The following is a 22,308-nucleotide window of genomic DNA, read 5'->3' as shown; positions in this document are numbered from 1 at the left end:
TCCACTTACCTTGGACAACGAATTCCTTCTCTTTTACAGGCAGAACAATGCCCCTCAGGCCATCACATTATTTACCCTGTGGAAATCAGTATTGCCACTTTACTGTCTCGGTGGAAAACAGTATCGTCACTTTACTTACAGTGAAAATCAACATCACCACCTCACTTACAGTGGAAATCAGTATCACCACTTTATTTACTGTCCGGAAACAGTATCGCCACTTTATTTACTCCATGGATTCACTATCGCCACTTTACTTACTCTGCGCAAATCAGAATCACCATTTTATTTACTCTGCGGAGTCACTATCTCCACTTTACCAACGCTGCGCTGATCACTGTCATCACTTTACTCACTCTGCAGAATTCACCATCCCTTAGATTAAGCCTTCATATACTGTTATACACTGGATTTCTCTGCATGAGCCCAGTTTTCAATATTTTTAAAACCTTTCTGCAAGAGAAAATGTATTAGTTTCTTTGGAGTGAGGCACCATTATTTTCCCATCTATCTACTATTTTTTTGCCTCTCTACTCAGGTTAGATGAGGGCACTATTGCTCCCATATCATTAGGCTCTGCCTCAGAAATATGGACTAGCGTGTATCATCACATTATCTCATAAGCATATAACCTTAATGTCTTCATTCCAGTAAATTTAAGGATTATTATGACCAATGCCTAGCTTTCTGGCACGACTGGGTATTTTCTCATGTGGTGAAGAGAATAAAACTTGGAATTGCAAGTCATTCCAGGTTTTGTCTGTTATTGAGTTATTAAATAAAAGTGTCCCACAAAGGAGCATGGAACGAGAATGGCAGATATATAAACCTCAGCATCTTATTACCACTTGTTGATCTATTCAATATCCCTGTTAAGACTAAATGCTACTTTATTTCCAACTGGAAAAAGGCAAAGTATTGCAACTAGTATTGCATTATTTATGTACTATACTGTCTTATTTCCAAAGACCACAGTCAAGTCACTATGAAAAACCAAAATCAGCTTGGAAGTAAGACAGTTTTTATTCCTACTTCATCTTACTACTTTGGGTTTGTCTTACCACTCTGTGATGCGTGTTAACTGGTCGTTAAAATTCTCATTTTATATTAGGAAAAAAATATCTGGCAGACATTCAATTTCCCCCATCTACTTTCACGACAGCAACTGATGCAAGAAGTAATGAAAAGTGGCTTCATAATCTTTACTTTTAATTTAAGGCGTCCATTATCCACCTGAAGGAAGATTACATTACAGTAATGATAACATTCCCGTAATTACAATGATATCTTTAATTTTATAACTGCAATGTAATATGAGTCCAGTTAGTTCGGGAGATTAATTTTTTTACATAAATTGTTACGGTTTGATGGACTTAATATTCCTAGGGAGGTTGCCAAGAAAAGCTTGTTACTGCGGGGTAACCGACAAGTGTTACTGATAACAATAAATGTAATTGATCGCCTACTTGTATTGAATTATATACGTATGTAAGTATGTATGTATGTATGTATGTATGTATGTATGTATGTATGTATATACATATATATATATATATATATATATATATATATATATATATATATATATGGTATATATATTTATATACTTATAAATGAGGTCATTCAGCGCTGTAAATAATACTGAAACAATTGTCAGGAGAGGTGGAACGTAAGAAGGAAGAAAGACAATATGAATGGAGGTATAGTAAAAGGAATGAAAGGGGTTGCAGTTAGGGGCCGAAGGGACGCCGCAAAGAACCTTAAGTAATGCCTGCTGGGGTTTCGTTTTTGATGATTACTGCTAATTGAACACAAGTTCAATTTCATCCACATCAAAAAACCAGGGAAAATAAAAAATGTCATCAGATTGAGTAAAAAAAAAAAACTGAAATATAAAAACTTTCAAAGAAAATGAACGAAGGTAAGGAAGGAAATGAGGGCGGCTGATTAAGTGATATTATATCTCACAAAAAAAAAAATCGAGTTGATAATGGCAATAAAAGAACAGAGATACAAGGCGCCAATAATATTTCTGGACATGCTGAAGCAAAGGAAAAAATTGGCCTTAAAATAACAACAATTATAAATATGATCATGACAAGTGATGATATTATCAGAAGTCATCACGATTATCAACCATGTGAGATTCTTATTACAGGTACAATTTTCATAGAATGAAATTACATGCAATTTGAAGCTTGCAGCATATATACTCGTGAAGTGTAAACTTGTCTTGATAAATTGTGAAAGATCGTAATTGATTCCCAAGGAATAATGACCAAGAAAAAAACAATAACGCAAGAAGCAGTAAAGGCGATAGGAGATATTAGTTATAACCAGAATCTTCTTTACACAGAATAAAAACTACAAAAACAACAACATCATTATTGAAAGAGCATACACAATTCAGAATAGTTCCCTTACAATAACAAACAGGAATTTCATTACACCACAAAACAATGAAAAACCCAAAATACGATGACAATAAACGTACTAGCAATGATATTAATAAAAAGCCTTAGCTAAAAAGCGCAGATGTTGCACTGCAAGAATGGTTCTTGCTGTTTATTACCGGCGGCAAAATAATTTAATGGAAGTACTTTTTTCTATGAAGTTTTCAATTGGGACTCTTTTGCTCCAAAATGATTCCGGTTTTTGGGGGAACAAAACCGATTCTTCTAAAACCCAGGTTTTATTATAAACTGGATTAAATAGCTTCAGGTCTAGGCAGTCTTTATTTCAAGTACCTTTTGTACATTTAAGGAATGGCAAAAAAAAAAAAAAAAAAAAAAATTGTGCCTCTAATAATAATAATAATAATAATAAATAATAATAATAATAATAATAATAATAATAATAATAATAATAATAATAATATATTCGACGAATATTCACATTCCAGTTGTTAATACGGGGGAAAGAGTCATTAGGAAAAATTTTTGCTTGTGTTGTTCTCGTTATATGGACCTTTTTTTTTTTTTTTTGCTTTAGGGAAACTCTGAAGATGATACATAAGAGCATTACTTTGTTATTGTTTATCTGTAAAAATGTTTATATAACAAGAGGAAAGCATTAGCCCATATTTCACCTAATGGATCTTCTTCCACTACTAATATAATAAAACTCTGTATTTCAGCATTTGCGAAATAAAAATAGTAATAAGGAGTCCTTATATTTATATTAGTAGAACACGTTAAATTCCCTTTCATGCAAAATCTATTTACATTCAAGGGACAGAGACGACAAAATCTAAAAAAAAAAGAAAAAATACTTTTTTTTATAATTTTTCTGTTTATCCGAAGGACGATGACGACAACAAAAGCGAACAGAGCGACCTCTCGGCTTCCGCCACCGAGGCGTCTTCCCTGGTGACGATCAGCGCCGGCTGCTGCACCTTCAACCCCGTCAGCGCCTCCGGCAAGAAATGGCACCAGTTCCAGATGATCCTGCTGCCCTTCATCCCCATAGCCGCCCTCATCATCCAGAACTGCTGGTTCATGTCCACTGTCGCCAAACACCAGCACGAGATGCAGATGCTTGGAAAACAGGTGAGGATCGCAACCCCGCCTTGTGGGACGCCCGAGTACTTTCGCACAATGATACTTTTCAACAATCGTTTCAACATTCTTTCTCAGCTATTTCTGTAAGGTTCAGGTTACTTTGGGGCTTACTGAGCTTAATTTTATAATTTTATGTCACTATTTGCTTAGTTATAGTAGGACATCACAGTAAACCAGAAGACGTAAGTGTCAGGTATCAGCAAATATGCCTACGGTATTGGGCACCACAACTGGGAAATCAAAGACTACTCAATCTTATGTCTGCATCTTAGCATACCTAATGTTAGGGATTTTAATATATTTTGCAATTGTTCTTATAGGCAGTTTGTGCCCGGGACTTCTGAGCTATTAGTCTATGGTGGGGCAACATACAATTCTTAATGATGTCAGGGCATTCAGGCTTATCCGGTGATGTCAGAGTATACTTGATGATATCATAAAGAACCCCAATCAATCACGATTTATCTACCAATGAAATCCTCATTCGAGAATATGTGTGTGCGTTTTCATACAAATCCTGAGACACTGGGAGTGGTCAATGTAGGACTGCTAGAGGTCACTGCTGACCTACTGATCATGTAAGGTTGTATTGTCACTAGAATTGAGTAACCATGCAAAATTTCAAGTCCATCGGACGAAGGGAACAGGTCGAAAATTGAGTTACAGGATTTGACCCAGACAGATGGACAGACACAGAAGTCAAGTTAAATAAAAGCATGTAATGGTAAACATACAGTGTCAAGATACCCTCCCTGTTTAGCTGTGTCAGCCTTCTGTAATGACTTACAAATAGAGAGCAAAATAGGTCCACAAAAGAGAAAATTTACTCGATGAACAATCATAAAGGACTAGTTTGTTCCCAAAGGAGAGAGAGAGAGAGAGAGAGAGAGAGAGAGAGAGAGAGAGAGAGAGCTCCGATATCAAAGTGGTCCTCAGTGGCGCCATCTATGAATCATTCATCACAGTGGTTCTTCACTCTCTCACTCTCTATCAAGGTGGACGGGACGGTGGAGTTGGGGATGCTTCTGACGGCCTTACAACTCGAGCGCGCCGACGTAGCCTATTTCGTTTTCAGTAATGGGACGAAATTCAGGTCAGAAACCAACATAACAAGGTAACTATATCGAAGCGTCCTCATTTGCAATCATGTGATATATAAGAGACAGAGAGAAGACATGCCACGAACGGCCGAGAAGCCTCTCACCGACGTGCTCTGGTGCGTCTCCCTTCACCCACAGGTCAAGTTTAGCGGAAACGTTCAGGCGGACGGATGAGATTCTCGAGAGATTGCACACCTGGCCCAAGTTCAAAGACAGTCAGACGGACGAGTTGCTCTCTTCTAAGCTTAGATTCCAGATTAAACTGGAAGACCTCAGGTAAAGACGGCAATTAAAACCAGGGGATGAATGTTAATAATGATGCAAATAAGGCAAAATCATATACAGCATTTCACGTAATTTATAGAACTTGACCTACCAGCTTCTTTGCCAAAAACATTGTCCTTCTCGGTTTTGACATGATGGCACAGATTAAACAGTCAGCGTCCCTTACCCTGCACTGGTTTCATCCTCTCTTGATCCATCAATATTTAATCTTTTTGCTTTTATCTCCACTTGGCTTTTCGTGTTAATGAGCGTAAGGTGGCGTTCGCTTAACCATTGTTTTTCCACCTACTCTATTTTCAACCGATTTCTCCTTTCCTGTTAATAGAGAAGTCACGGAATTAAGGTAAGAAGCATCTATCCATTACTTGATGTGAAACAGTCATAGATAACTTGATGTCTATTATCTTGTTTATTACCATGTATTAAAAAGTAAGTTAAGAATCTGTGTAGGTCTTGTGTTTATGTACGTTATACCTTGTGAAGAAGTGAACCATTTTGTTCGCTTTGACAGAAATGCTTCTCCTTTGAGCAAAATCAATGTTCCTCTCATAAGTGCCTGCAAACTGTATCCTATATATTTTGCTTTACTTAGCAGTAAAACTTGAATGGTCCATTTCTAACAATCAAAATTACAAACAGCCCTCAGAACACACTACCTTGCAAGGGTTTGGTCCTACTTTTCTATTTCCACTGTTTGACTTTCGAATGATCATGTCAAACCCTGCAGGGCGCATTTAGTATTAACTAGTGCAGTTCAGACTTAATTCCTTTACTTTATACCCAAACTTACTCAGAATATGTGGTAAGTTGCTTTTGTACTTTGAACCCTGGGCAGACGAACTTTGTGTTGGTGTGGTCATGATCTCAGTGACTGAAGCATGCAGTATGGCCTCCTCTGTAATAACTTTATCTCCTGCTTGTGACTGGTTTAACAGCTTCTCCCCCTCAGCTTTCTAATCAAGGGAGAGGGCGCATTAGTCAGTCAGCATCAGCTTTTACCAGTAAATTTCTTAACAATTGCAAACTCAGCTATTTTCTGTTCCTGTCTAGATGGACTATAGCTCAACTGCTCTCCTAAAACAAACTCTTATGTTTTTTGGTTTTCTCTCTCAATTAACAATTTTCTAGTTTTACCTGTCTTGCTCTTGAAAACATTCTATGGCTTTGGCCATTCCATCAGACTATCTTACCATTGCTTCAATTTCTATACTGCTGAAGTACTTTCAATTCTATCTGCCACTTTCTTTCCCTAATTCGATTTTGTTGGTTATTGCCAATATTGCTTCTGTAAGAGGGAAAATACTGGAATTCTTACAGCATTTCTTCCATCTTGATTTTTCACTAAGGCTACTAAATAATAGAAGTACACCTTTTTGCAATACAGAAAGACAACTTTTCGGCGCTTAAGGACTAAACTCAGAGCTCTGAACCAAAGAAATATTGTCCAAAACAGACTGATGGAATACTAACGCAATATAAAAAAATTTCCAAATACAGTGACACTTAATAAAAGCACCAACACGACAATATCCCAACAATGAATACTAATAATAAGACAGTTATACAAAACTGAATCTCCCAGAAAAACATAAATCTAGATCTATAACTCTACAGTACATTGCAGTACCTGCACTACATAACCTTCACCCAGGATCCACAGACGATACCTACAGTTGCCATATACCACAAGATGGTTTTCATAGCGAAGTATACAAAGTACAGTATGTCAAACTACTTTGTGGGACTGATATACTATATTGCTGCAGTGTTGAAATTCATGACATTGTGATATTAATGATGACAACTGGTTTTCTGTCCCTGATCTCTGTCTTTCAATAATGCAAAAAGGTGTATGTCCAGTCAACTTATTGTTCACAAACTCAGTTGGAAGTGGTACTAGCTAATAATAAATTCATTAAATTTTAAGACCAACTTATCATCCTTGATAAGCGAAATAATGCCTCACGTGATCGTCGACAAGTGAAAAATTTAACTGTTTATTCTTCTGTAGGCCTAGAACTTCTGATACTTTGTAAATTAGAATTTAACTGGTTTGGAGTAGTTATAAAGCTGCAATGCTAAACTATGTGTTTGTCATTCCATTTACATCTATGAGTCTGTTTAAAACCTATCTAAACTGATGCCCCATACCACCTCATTAAGTCATGGTCACATGCACATACGAATGATCTGATATCCTATCAGAAAGAAGCAAATTCAACTTGGGACTGTTATCACCAAAGGCTTAATTAAAAGCAAGGACTACTGTTGCACAGGTTTATCAAGGAAGAACTATATAAAATAAGGAATGTTGTCGTTAAAATACTGGGTCAGTGATAAAATGGGTCAGATATAAGATGAAGTCAATAAAAAGTATTCTGCAAGTAGCTGTAGAGAGACTAGGTCAATGGTCGCTGGTGGAAATTCATTGCTAATTAAAGCCTCATACGAATTGTGCTGTAGAATCTGCGTGCTGCTCGTAATATTACGCAGTACCAGGAATAAAGGAAAACTCTAATGCCTTTAGTAGTATGCTAGATTGTTACTGAGATTATACGACAGATAAATGAAAATTATTAAAATTCATGACATTCATAACGGTAAAATATGGAATACCCGGTGGCGAGGTACTATAATTGTGAAAACAAGTTAAAATGTGGATTCTGCTATAAAAAGACTGTAATTGTGAGAGTACTCTTGTCGAGAGGCTGTACAGCTGATAATTTAGAAGACCGTTTGAGAGATATTCAGGAGAAAAAAAATTCATAAGACCGGGAATACCGTCGGCGAAATTCTGAACTGGTGACAGAAGCTGAAAAACGGATTTCTGTTGTGGAAATGTTATGAACGTGATTTAAACCTTTAGACTTAAATACTGTTTGACTGTAAATTTAGGCTTAAATACTGTTTGAGTGTAAATCTATCCACGAAGTTTTATACAGGTAAGAGGGAATCTAGATCAGGAGTTCTCAATCGTCAGTTGACAGAGTGATAATGAAAATGTCAGTTGCCATATAGAAGATAAAATAATTATTGGTCCTGCAGACCTGATAACGGACTGTTGGCCTAAAACTCAAGAACGCAATGTTGTTGAGAGTCATAGGAGCGACAGAAATATCAAATATGCAGTTGTTGCTAAGTTACCACGGTGTTGATATGTTATTGGAATGGTCAAGTTAATATCATCCTAAGTTCAGAAGGGTTCCATGAGTTTGGGGAATCCTAAAGTAATTTGATTTAATTTCATTTTCCATAAATACGATTCTAAGCATAAGTACACCTCACTGGATACGTAAGAGAACTGTAAAAACACTTCTATAATTAAATATTGAAAATACCTGCACATTACACCTTTTAATAAATACCTGCACGTTACACCTTTTAATTAAATCCAAGGCAATATTCCTGTCATAAATAACTTCTCTACGTCCGGAGCCACTATTGTCCAAATTCCTCTTATTAATTTCCATCAGATCTGGGGATCGATATTGACCACCTCGTAGAATGTCCCATCGGTTTTAAAAACACCGAAACAGGGAATATATGAAAACGGTGACCAGAAGGCTAAAACGGTGAATAATGAAGAGACTGTATAAATACCGTCTGGGTTGAGTGTTCAATTGTTGAGATACTATTACTATAAAAATTGCTAATTAATGAATGCTAATACTGAGATACCACGACCATGTCTGATTACATAGTTATTCTACATACGATAAAAAAAGGGTTACGCAGGAGTAAAACTACTAAGAAACCTTGGGATATTGATTCGAGATACGAACACAAACAAACAATCAAACAATAATTACTGACTTTGCAACGATCACAATTTGCGTTCGTTGATAAGGTATCGTTGCAACATTATTTCAGGGTACCATGTTCATATGGTAAAGAGCAGTGTCTTACTTTACCAGGAAATAAACATTTTTACTTTTGAAACCTTATAGATGAATATGCCCTAAGGGATGAAAATTTCATTGCTAAACTTTATAAATATACTGTAAATGCGTTTTTGAAAACTTTAGTTTTTTATACTTTCATATAGTATCGATATTGCTACTGTTCATTTAATAAACCTGACAGAGGAAGCCTTTTCATATATAGGAATTTTACTAAATGAGATTTAGGATTACTTAAGACATACAACAGGGAACTTTTCACAATCTTCCATTTCAGAGACCCCTTTTCTTGGTATATATATACTATTCCCTCCCCTGCCCACATCAGAAAAGACAAAAAACAAAACTGTATGGAAAAACTGACTTCTAAAGATAGCAACCACCTCATTATAAAGACCTATTTGACTTATAGGTTAGTCGAAGAAAAATGTTCTAACCACAAGAGATAACGACCATGCTATTAAGAACTCTCTTTTTCTTGACCAGGAAAAGCACCAATGACAAAGATGACACAGTGAAGCAAAAGATGGACTGGTACAACGTCATTACCTACCACATCATGGAGGCCATAATCAGTAACATCAAAGATGTAAACGTCTCCAGCGTTTGGAAGTGAGTAAAGTTTAGATTCTATTCAAAGCAGTGTCTTCAACAGATGTAATTCCACAAATCACAGAAGAGGGTAGCAAGATTCAAATCAGCGACATACGAAAAAATTGCGTTTGAATTACTTTCAATGAGACAATTCATGTTCAGAAGAGGCACATTTCAAAAAGCAGAACTGTAAGCATGTCCAAAACGATGAGGTGTTTTTGTTTTTATTACATGTAAGCGCAAAAGAACAAAATGTCTTTTTTTTTTTTTGTTAAATGTAAGTTTAATACATTAGTACGACGAAATAAAAGTATTCGCGAATTCTGTTAAGAGATTTTAATAATCTTAATAATTTTAGAAAATAACTTTTAAAGAAGTAAATAAAAACAAAAAAGCTACAGGCAGTTTCCGCGTTGGGGGATGAAACACGTTAGATCCAGCTGAACAAAGAAATTTCTGAGACCCAGGAGGCAGATTTTAAAGTCCTTTTTCAATGTTGGAAAAACCAGCACATTATAATGATAACAATAACGTGTATAAGATAATGAGCAAATAAAGTGACCATTAAGACTTTCCAAAGACAATGCGCCGTAGGATGAAAAAGACGAAGTCTCAGAAGTGTAATAAGATACTGTACTGTAGGTATCTGTCAGCGTTATGAGCATAGTTACCCCTAAAGGATTCGCGTCATTTACATTTTCTTCCACAAATAATTGGACACAATTAGCATGGTTACCCAAATGCTCGGGGTCAATCATGGATTCTTTTCCAAATACAGTTACAAGATTAGCATAGTTATCCTAATAATAGGCACCATATATACATATATATGATATATATTACATATATATATATATATATATATATATATATATATATATATATATATATATATATATATAATTATATATATATATATATATATATATATATATATATATATATATATATATATATATATATATATATATATATATATCTGGAATTCGAGGCCACAATTAGCACAGTTAGGCTTCCAGACTAAGGCACACTATTTTACAAGGAGATCTTGACCCTACTAACTTTATGCTTATAATCATTCATTTAAAACTAACATTACGATTAAGTCATTAATTCTACTTCTAGATACTTCTTGCTTAAAATTCTAACAAAGAAATGTCTTACCAAGACATAAAACTTAAACACTCAAGATGTAAGCATTCATTAGTTTGTAAGAATGTCGATTTATAAGAGTTTTTTCAGCGTTATTTACACATACACACAATGTAATATATATATATATATATATATATATATATATATATATATATACTATATATATATATATATATATATATATATATATATATATATATATATATATATATATATATATATATAACAAAATCCACGACTATCGTCCTTTAATTAGCTAAGTAAAGGATGATAAGTCGAAAGGCCTCGCAGCACTCCAGTGTTTCTCTTTCCTTCGTGGATTTTGTCTATATATATATTCATCACGTCCCATATTTTCGTGATTCAGTTATACAAATGTACATACATATATACCGCATATATATGTGTGTATATATACAGTATATATACTCACATATATTTATATACACACACATACTTTCAGCATCCGTGACCTATACCTTTAATGTACATCGCCAATACGAAATACACAAACCAACCAATCATTTAACCAATTTAAAAGAGAATATGACACGATGAAAATGGGAAGTCTTAACTTGTAATCAGATGTATGTTGTGAATTTGAAAGTTCATAAGAATAAGCCCAACCAAATATCAACATGGCTTATATAAAAAAGTGAGAAAATAACAGTTCACATTATTTTCGAGAGTTCGGCCTCTATTTCCGAACAGGCTGCTGGTCGCTTACAAGGACTTGATCAGGTCGGTGGAGTACTTCGGGATAGTCATGGTGGAAGGACTCAACTTCTTCGGCTCAGGGACGCTCTCTCAGGACAGGTTCATCAACTACGTCACGCACGACACGTTAGCCTGGAAGTCCCTCAACCAGACGAAGGACTTCGTCAGCGCCATCAGGGACAAAGTAGAAGAGTACAACGAGAAGTATGAGGAATTCAAGAACATTACCGAGTGGTAAGAGCTCAGACGTTCCATGAAGCTGGTTTTCACTTTCTATTTTTCGCAGGATTATTTTAAACCCGAAGCATTACAGATTTCAAAAATATAATAGAAAATGCAAGAGGTGTGGATGAACTATTAACAGGGACTCTATACATCGCGTTTTGAAGTGGCTTTAAACTAATTTTCTGGTAATTTTCATCGAGTTCATGTAGTAACTGGTAATGCAGGGTATCGTGGCCTTCACCCTGCCCTGAACGTGTGGGGGAAAAAAAGTATACCTTAGTTTAACCAGACCACTGAGCTGATTAACAGCTCTCCTAGAGAGGGCTGGCCCGAAGGATTAGACTTATTTTACGTGGCTAAGAACCAACTGGTTACCTAGCAACGGGACCTACAGTTTATTGTGGAATCCGAACCACATTATACCGAGAAATGAATTTCTATTACCAGAAATAAATTCCTCTAATTCTTCATTGACCGGCCGGAGACTCGAACTCGGGTCTAGCAGAGTGCTAGCCGAAAGCTCTACCGACTCGTCCAACGAAGAACTAGAACGTGTGGGAAAAAATGTTTTTTCTCTCGGGGTACCCCAAACATCGACTTGTCTCAATTTTGTCTGTGAACTCAGCAATATTTTTGGAGCAGGGGTAAGGGGGGGGGCGGGGTGTCAAAGTCTGCTACAATCACCCTTAACTGGCTGATTGAAACTGCTTGTCAATAATTGTCTTTAAACGCTGCGTGTGACATTATACTTCAGGCTTTGTTAATGAATTTAGTGTAATTTTACAGCTAGAGAGTTGAACTTTATCATATGTTAAAAATACAAAGAAAATGATATCACGAATAAGATACGATGAGAGATATCCAACTTCTGTTTAGACAGTGTAAATATATGATAAATTGCTTTCCCAATGATAAGAAACTGTAAGTACTTTGTACCGTCGGTGTTTCCAGGAGAGGACGAAGCTATTATAATTCGTCTTTAAGAATCAGTATTACCATTTAATTGTCTTTGTAACGATTTATTGTCCATGAACAATAAGGCTTGTTAACTCCAAGTTCATCAATATAGATTCACATCGGGGAGAACGCAACTGGATGGCTTCCTTCTTAACTAATCTGAAGTAGTTACAACTATAGTCTGGTAGAGAGTCAATTGAAGCTGCTCTTGCTTAATGAATGTTGTTGCACTTGGTTCCCACGATTCGAAAATTAATTCAACACAAACTGGCTCTAACGTTCAATAAATCACTCAGGTTACTGAATTCCACATTGGCAAGTTTCAAAATAGAACAATTCCCGTATCTTCCAGTCTATTATTTCGAAAGTTTCGCAGATTATGTTCTCCGCATCAGCCATTTACTCACCAAAAGTTCTACGATCCCAAATTACCGTAAATTATTGTAATTTGAAATTAAACATACGGTCTTTACTAACAAGTCTGGGGACTGATTCCTTCCTCTCAATTTAAAATGGTTTCTCTTTGAGCTGTATAAGGCAGATAACTTTGAAAACAAAGCATCCTATGCATGTATATGTATATGTATGTATATAAATTATATAATATGATGTATACAGTATATAACTATATGTGTATACAATACACGTATATACGACATTTTTCACCAAGATATCATCCTCCATTTTTTCCATATGATCGAACCATCTAAAAAGACTTTGACTCATTCTATCACATACTCTAACTTTTCACCAATTCTACGTATCTTCACATTTCTCACCCTTTCACCCCTTCTTATGCCATATATTCTACGCAAGTAATTAAATCTCCACACCTTCAACCTCTTTTTTTCTTTCATTCATATTCCTCATTCAGACTTCACTTCCATAAAAAAGACTTGGCTCAACAATTTCTCTTTACGGTCCAGCTTTGGCTTCTATAAAGACTAAGATATATATATATAGTATATATGTATATATATATTTATATATATACATACATATATATATATATATATATATATATATATATATATATATATATATACTTACTGTATATATGTCTCACAGTTATTGATGGCATTCTTGTCTTCCTTGGCAAGATGGGAGAATGGGTGCACTCAGTTAATAAACACTGCCTCTGTTAACCAAAGCTATTATTTCTTAATTGCTTTTTTTAGTAGTACTAAAGCAAGCTAAGCTTGGACTGAATGGCGGGAGGGGGATTGTATAGGGTAGGGGAGGATGAAGAAACAGCCTCTGGGTGTTTGGAAAATGATGAACCAATGAGGGTAAAAAGTTTGGGGCAAAACCCAACTGCATTATCTTGTTACGCGGTTTGGTGTTATTACAAGGTAAAAAATAAAAGGAAGGCTGTTTTAACGTCCCTCCCTGGTGAAAAAATAAAAAAAAAGCATTACTGAAACTTGCAACAAACATTATCCCCAAAAAAAACCCAAAACGATCTTCGAAAGCCAACAGAGAAAGTCGACTTTCTATGACTACGTCCTTACTTTGCCTTCTCTCTCTCTCTGTTGCGTCGCAGGCACATATTTCTATCGAATTTCTCCTCTAGAGATTAAGAGTGATCTCTTCCTAATTAACAAAGACCACTGACGGGAGATCTCAGGCAAGGAGATCCTCTTAATTCATAATTACGACGTATTCTTATTTGGAGTTTGCTCAAAACCTTTCTCGTTTTTCCCTAGTTTTCCCTCACGACAAGGAATGGGTTAGAAAGTTGTCTGATTAGTAAAAATAAAGATTACTTCCAAGGTTTTTCTTATTCTCTTTTTTAGTATTTTTATCCTCAAAACTTTACTGCGTTTACAAAGGAATTTCATTTTTTTAAATCTTATCTCATGATATGGTATGTAGCCAAATTTTTGTGGGGAAAATTTTTAAACATATAAGCCTATATACGATATGATCAGAGAGAGAGAGAGAGAGAGAGAGAATCACATTTCCCATTACCGCGTTAATTCACGCGAGCAACACAACACATGCACCTAATGAACTTCCTTATTTGGCGATACGATCTTTGACATCATCCTCTTACCGGCCTGATTGAGCCATCGGGATGAGACGAGAGATCCTCTTAGCAGTTTTTCGATTTTCTGATGTTAATTTGAGGGATCCTCGTTTTAATCGCCTTTTGTTAAGAAAGCCGAACATCACGGCCTCCTGGTAATGAAGGGTGTAATCCCCCTTCATTAGGTCATACCTCGAGAAAGCTGACGAAGGGCTTAAGATCCAGACGATACACGCGAGACTGCGCGAAGTATCGGCGGCCATGAAACTCGAGATGGCAAAGCAGGAGGATTACATGGCGTCAATAACTAGGCCTATATCTTTCAACATCCGATAGGCGAGAAGATAAACACATACATAAACTGCTGTTAGGAAAAGTAAATGCAGTAACATCTGTGGTGCATCTGCTGTCTCACTTAGACTTATGAGAATCAACTTTGATAACATTTCCAAGCGGATTCATAGACACAGAGCCTCAGTTTAAGTAATGTTCAGAGATATCTCAGCAGAATTGGAGCTGAAGTCTCTGAAACGAGCAGAGTACACACTAATTCCAAAGATGCATGCACTGATGTCTAAATCTTAATTACTATAATTAAGACAGAGAAGTTCCAACTACATGATAAAGATAGGGAGGTTACGTGCATCTAGACAAGAGGACAGTTTTCCAGCGATGACAGATACGAGAGATGTGAAGAATTTGACACCAGTATTTTCATCTCTACAGATACAGGTAGCCTTAAGAACATTACAAGGTATCTGAGATTATTAGCCTCAAGTCGCAAATAACACCAATCATCCCAAAATGTTCCTAATAACTGAAAATCGTCTTAAATATGCTTGCATCAATGAGCGGAAGTACGGTACGATATCGGCCAATCAATAAGGTCTTAGTTTTGCTTGCTGCTCCACTGACTAATGCTTTCTAAACCTTTATCAAAGTTAGTAAAAGGATGAGGACCTCTCTATGATGGATATGAACTCATGTTTCGATGGATGAGAACTCACGTAAAACCTCGTCATAATGAATATGAACGAATTCTTGACGGGAATAACATACTGCTGACGACGAGTTAGACCATCTTCATGATGAATAGGACCTTGAAGAGAGATAAGAATATGTGATTCTTGATGGCTTGGGACTCTGCCCACGATGAATAAGAAATTCCCCATGAATATGGAACATTTCACGATGAATAAGAAAAATAATTAAGAATGGACTCTGTCACGATCATAGAGAATCGATCGTTCCATCGGAAAATCTCATCAGATTTCCTGCAGTTTCTACGAATGGGTGAATAATAAAAGATAAGGAAAAGGAAATAATATTTATTGCGTAGAATCTCAGGCTGAAAAAACAAAGTTTCTTTTATTCTAAGTGTTTTCATTCTTTTTAATTTAATATCGACGCTTATAATTCAATTCTTATCTTCTTCCGATTTCTCACATTGTATTTAACACAGATTTCTTGCATTTAAAATATTTGTTTCGTTTTAACTTATTTTTCTCTTAAATCCTCATTCTCCTATTTACTGTATCCCGACTTTCTTTATAATCCGATACTATTTTTATTTGTACATGATATTTCTCATTACAATTTTCATTTGTTCTGCCTAAAAACTGACTCTCTCATTCTAATTTTCTTGTACTTTTTCATTTTCCCCTGGCTTTCTCTCACTTTCTTTTCATTTAATATCATGTTCTTTTTACTATTCAGTCTTAACATAGCTCTCTTTCATTTTACCATGACTCTCTCTCAAAGGCACTCTTTCTCTATGCTTCGCTTTTCATCCAACCCTCCCTTTCTCTACTCTTTTTGCTTTCTAACTTGACTTTATCTCGCAAAAATGTTCTCTCCGCTTTCACTTTAACAGGCGTCTTGCCTCGTTGTAATCCTCTGGCCTCATTTGATTGAAATGTTACTTCTCTTTATCACTCTTATCCTGTCTTCATTATCTCAATTTAATTTTGTATCAAAAAAACTTTTTTATTATCAAAACAAGTCAAACAACAGCCTGTTGCTGCCCCCCCCCTTTTTTTAAGACAATTAGTGCAATCGTCATATTGGATTCACTAATGGCTGCTTTGAAAATGTAATTTAATCAACGCTGGCTATGATGCCTGGCTTTTGCCTTGAGCCTTCAAAATCCTCGTAATAAATATACCATATGGAAGCCACAAAAGATAATAATTTAATGTATAATAATACCTGGATCAATTCAGATCCAATTTCAGAATCGTAGGGAGATGAATTTCAAAGAATGACGAATAAAAAGGACAAAAAAAAAAGTAAAAAACTTGGCAGCTTAAACCTACCGTCTTTCCTAATCAATAGCAATTTGGCAACTCGCGGCCTCTTTGAGACCGGCCATATTTCTTTCTTTTAATGGAGTATCTGTCACTGTGGTTATCCCTGACAGACAGGATACTTTATTCTTATTTTTTTCTTGATGGAGAGTCTTAATATTGTCTCTTTCTCTATTTGTTTGAGATGTGTCATTTTAGATGCAAAATGATAAAAATAAATAGTGACAGTTTGGCCTCGTGACTTTGACAAAAGATTCAAGGTCATTTGAATATTTGCCAGTCTGTCTTTTGTTCCGATTTGTCCAACTTCTTAAAAAGATTCTGGATTGGTAGGTGCCATATAAAGATTTAATAAGATGAAGTTACATATATGAAAATGACTGGTTTTTTTTTTCGACAATTTTGGAATAACAGAAGTGTACGGGTGAGTCAGCAATTACCGGTCTAGCTATAAGTAATAATTTTTATATACTACTTTATATTGATATTTTAGATTCTTAAAATGGTTTTCTCTCATTTAATAATTCCTAATTATTGTATATTTAGCTTCGGTTTACATAATAAAAAATGAGTGGAGAAGTGGATGGTTGATACTAAGCTCAGGTATCTCTCTCTCTCTCTCTCTCTCTCTCTCTCTCTCTCTCTCTCTCTCTCTCTCTCTCTCTCAATGTTAAGAATACCCTCTGTGAGCGGATGAAATTAAAAATTAACTATATTCCATTATCTGCGCAGTCTGCATTGCTGTCAAAATTGTTCCTTTATTGTAATTTCTATTGTTCTCTGTTGTTTCCTGTTCTGTTATTAGTTAAAATGATGCCAATTGCCATTTTAAATCTATCCACGGAAGGCAATATACAAATGGAAGATATCTGTGTGTTAATCTGTAGCTTACGCTGAGTAACTGAGACGTCATTTCCCTTACGACATAATTTCTTACTCGATCCTGCTTTATGTCTCCTGTATGTTATTCCTCTTAAAACTTCATTGTCAAATCGATATACTCTTTATTGTCATCCGATGATTCACGTCCGTCTAGCTGTACAGATCGTACTAGAAGAATATATAATCTTACTTTCGTATGCAGTTTCAGTCTATTTGATTTCTTAACCTTGTTCAGTATGTTCAATGTTTGATTTGCCTTTTTCAGTCTTTCACTAAATTCAGACTGAAGGGCTTCTGTATTCGGCATCGTTGTCGTCATAACATCGTTTGATGCATACTCTGTCTTCATTTGTTCTTCTGGTGCATTCTATCAAACAAGTTTTGTACATTTCGTGGCGTCTTGCTGGTTACGACAACACCTCCTGCATATTCGAAGTCTTTCTGCTTGTATCATTACTCCAATCTCTACATCGCCAATTGTTTTCGTTCTTCCATTATCAAATCTGAGAGAAGAAACAGCAAAGGTGACATACCGCTTTCCCTCTAGCATCTAGCTACTCACTGCAACTAAACAGTCACTCCTCTGATAATCCTACCTGCTAGAAATCTGTGGGAATCGAATGGAAATACAGCAATGAATGGAACTCAGCTGAGACCTGCTCCACCAGTTTTCGAGAAGGTTCCAACAACAGATGGCCGAAGGAGCCAGAGATCCTATCTATTTTCACGTCCATCTTGTGGCCGGATACGTTACGAGTGAAGATGGTTTGTGTTAACTTGTCAATGACGAATACTGTTATAGGGATAACATGTTATTATGAATGTTCGTGTTTTCATATAGACGTACACACACACACACACACACATATATATATACACATATATATAATGCTGGTTAAAGAAGACTGGCCACCACACTGAAATATACATCGACTGGGTACAAAAGTACTATAATTACTGGCTGGCCATTCACCAAATTTCAAGTGATATGTCGAAGGTATAAATATCCTATTAGAATATATAAAAAATCGTAACCAATATAGAAAGAAGGAACATCATCATCATCATCATCATCATCATAATAATAATAATAATAATAATAATAATAATAATAATAAAATAATAAATGAGAGTCTAAATGGGATGTTCTCGATAATAATGACAGAGATAAGGACGAAATTACAAAACACGTAATCAGAAATGAAGGTTTACCAAAAATAGCCAAGAAGAAGGAGGGGGAGGAGGAGGAGGAGGATAATTATGATCATGATGAAGAGAATGTGTCACATATCAGTGGCCTTCTAAGGGCATTGTGACAGTACGGGAAATTAAATTTCCTTGAAGGCCTTTTTCGGTCTACCGTCTTAGCGAGAGAGAGAGAGAGAGAGAGAGAGAGAGAGAGAGAGAGAGAGAGAGAGAGAGAGAGAGAGTGTTAGGCTGGTGGACGGTGCTACTGCCTTTCACCTCTGTTTCTCTCCTTTTATTTATATATAGTTTTCGCCTTTTTTTCCTTTCCTTTCGCTCGACCATACATACTTCCATAAACTAGATTTGGCTTAATAAATCCTTAGAAGGCTGAAATTCACCTCACCTCTCATCCATTCTAACATCTACAAGAACCAGCCACTGCTCCATATACTTGGCTTCCATTTATACTTACAAAATCTCACGGTTACCAGCACTGACTCCTGACTTGCATCTCTCACAAACACGCACAATTTGTCTTTAGTGTCTGTAGCTTCTCCTCAATATCACTAAGTGGCACTGTTTTCAACGAGAAATTTCAGATAATCCACATTATTCATGGCCTCTTTTCTTGTCATAAATCTTGAAACGACATCGAATATCCTTTTTCTTCTCTCTCTCTCCTGTCTCCATTTATGGTATTATTAAATATGGAGACATAATACACCACTGTCTTACTTCAAGTTTTAAAATGAAACAATCACACTCACACCTCTGTTTTCTTTATGAAACTGGTAAGCATAAAACACGTTACAAGTTACAACAGTTTCAAGTTTGAGTTTATCTAGATTTGTGTCAGGATTATACAGCGCTTGCCTGTTCTAAAATATCCTCGTAGTGAGTGTATATGGTTCAGGAATGGAAAAGAATGAGGGGGGAAAAATTATATTTTTGGAGGAGCCCGAATCTTTGCCTGGCTGGGTTTGCAAAAGTACGTGACAGAGAAACAGATGGCGTTTTTTGTAGGTATGGAGTTCCTGGAGCAGATGAGAATGGGCAGTCTTGTAGAAATGTATTTGGAAAATGATTGGATTGCTAGAAATACACGGTTTCCAAAGAAGAATATTCATAAATATAAATAAAAAACTGCGAGGGAAATAGGTTTTAGATGTAGTGTCTGTGCAGAGTAAATGGAAGAACAATCTGATAGATGCAAGATGAAAACAAGAGTAGCTGGAGGACTATATGATCATCATTTGCTTGAAGTTAAAGTGAAAATATGTAAATAAACTACAATTGGAGACGTATGGGGTTAAAATTTATGGTCAGAGGGGCAGGTGTTTAAATGTAGCAAGAAAATAAATGTAATGACATAAGTAGCAGTGATAAATGGGAAGTGAGAAGAGCATATACGGAAAAAATGGATGTTTCAGACAAAAATGTAGAAGGCGAGTATCATAAAATTCCATGTTGGTGTCATAAGGAAAACGTGGGAAGTTTGTAGGCACAGGAGGGTAGGGAGCGATAAAAATAGTATGTGGTGGAATGAACAAAGAAGGTGTCACAAGGAAAAAAGAGAAAGTTTGTGTGTATAGAAGGTACAAGGAGAGAATAAAAACAGAAGGTGGTGGTAGGTGGGAATAGGATGTTGAATAGAGGAATAGGCGATTATTTGAGATGCAATGGCATGGCACGAGACAATATAATGTCATTAATCAAGTGTTTCATTGTCTCTGCCTTTCCCTGTTTTGACTATTATATTTTAGCCACTTCATTTCTTTTCTCTTTTCTTCTTAGTCGCTTTTACTCCCACCGTTTTTGTGAAAATTAGTCATAATTATACGTCCGATTCAAAATATTTAATACCATGCCATATTTAATGTATTTGGGACTGCTAAAAGATATCAGCCTTCATTAACGTCATGGACATATTTCAGAGCATGCCAAGTTAACTAATTCATTACCGAATGACGTAAGAGAACCACTCGCCAACTTCATTAAGTATAGGTCAAAGAGGCAAAGTATTTAAGAGAAAAAACATAACTAAAAGGGAATACTTGTTTATATAAAAAACAAAAAAAATGTGATAAACTACCGTAAGGACCCAAAGGGAACATTGATTAAATCTGTCTCCTTATCCCCAACACTATACGATATCCGACATCCTTGCTCGTGCCTGGAGCCTTCTCTCTCACTGCTAATTCCCCCTTTTCCCATTAACGTTCACTGAGCACCAAGCACCCGAGAGATGGACTTGTTTTTTCATTCCTCTTTCAGGCGGCTCCTCATTCTGGACAACCGAGCGCAGCAGGCGGACCTGACTGTGGCTGACGATTACTTCTACGTGATGTATCGATTTACCGACGAACTTAGGGACCTCCAGTGGTATCTCTTGGACGTTATAAAGTAAGTGATGGCTTCAGGCGCGCTGAGGCTTTTTTCTTTTTTTTTGTTAAGGTTAGCCTTCTTTGTTTTCTTTGTGCATTGTCCTCACGTTCTGAGACCATTTTTCTCTATAGTACAAGAGATAAGGCCTGTGACGCAGAGTCTTTGTTTGAAACCAGAGAGATTTGGGGACCTTTCCCCCGCCCCCTCCCCCTCATATTTTTCAACTCTCTACACCGCAGAGAAAATGCAACAGATATGGAGGGCAGTGGATAAACAAAGGAGGAAATGGAAATATTTTTGGGGGGACTAACTAAACAGAATGAGGATTTAGACCACAGTAATATATATCCGATCAAAACTCACTTAACTAAATACCTCTTCTTGCTTTAAACTAACCGTTTATGTCAAACATCTGTCATTCAGTAAATTAAATATGCAATAAGGGATAAAGGCCAAAATATCGGTAGAGTAAAGTTTTGTCTGTTCTTCAGTGTACCGGTTAAAGGTAAATAAAAATAAATGACATAATGGTTGACTAATTAATTAACATTAGTATTACAGCTCTTTGTTACCTGAAACTAATTCACTGAATACCAACCACTTCTTTCCAAAGCTTCTGCATTACTCTGTGAAAATTATGAATACGCCCCTTTTCTTTAAACATAGGGACTTTTAACCCCGTATTTTCCAAATCCTATAATCTGCTTCAACACAAAGGTTCTTTAAATCTTTGTATTACTTCTCTTTCCTTAATTTGACTTGTCAACGTCTACTCATGAATGTCAAAGGGTTCAGGTGTCCTCAAAATTTGGCTGATTTCATTTGCAATACTAAGTAGCATAAATACTGCATATTTAAGAACGATAAAGACTTTAAATCTACTGAAATGGAGAATATTATTTCCTCGTCCGTAATGCCAGATAAACTACCACAAGAATCTTCTTCCTCTTAATTTTTCCACAGAAACTACGTATCTCTGAGGATTTACATCATTTGCAAAAATGAGAAGCATAACCACAGCACATT

The 22,308-nt window shown here is 36.0% G+C and overlaps 1 protein-coding gene and 1 long non-coding RNA gene across 2 annotated transcripts in view; one reads left to right on the top strand and one right to left on the bottom strand.

The window, feature by feature from the left end:
- Positions 1 to 22,308, top strand: part of LOC136845938 (uncharacterized) — a 64,753-nt gene that overhangs the window by 27,236 nt on the left and 15,209 nt on the right. Inside the window, exons 3-9 of the mRNA XM_067116469.1 lie at positions 3,303 to 3,548; positions 4,556 to 4,674; positions 4,799 to 4,936; positions 5,271 to 5,288; positions 9,331 to 9,456; positions 11,305 to 11,544; positions 21,172 to 21,300. Of these exons, the coding sequence (XP_066972570.1) occupies positions 3,303 to 3,548; positions 4,556 to 4,674; positions 4,799 to 4,936; positions 5,271 to 5,288; positions 9,331 to 9,456; positions 11,305 to 11,544; positions 21,172 to 21,300 (1,016 nt within the window). The remainder of the gene's footprint in view (positions 1 to 3,302; positions 3,549 to 4,555; positions 4,675 to 4,798; positions 4,937 to 5,270; positions 5,289 to 9,330; positions 9,457 to 11,304; positions 11,545 to 21,171; positions 21,301 to 22,308) is intronic.
- LOC136845939 (uncharacterized) overlaps positions 1 to 22,308 on the bottom strand; it is an 80,427-nt gene that overhangs the window by 50,874 nt on the left and 7,245 nt on the right. The window lies entirely within an intron of this gene.

The sequence above is a fragment of the Macrobrachium rosenbergii genome, chromosome 14 (assembly GCF_040412425.1).
Source record: "Macrobrachium rosenbergii isolate ZJJX-2024 chromosome 14, ASM4041242v1, whole genome shotgun sequence".
Taxonomy (NCBI): Eukaryota; Metazoa; Arthropoda; class Malacostraca; order Decapoda; family Palaemonidae; genus Macrobrachium; species Macrobrachium rosenbergii.
This window is presented reverse-complemented; position numbering and strand designations above follow the sequence as displayed.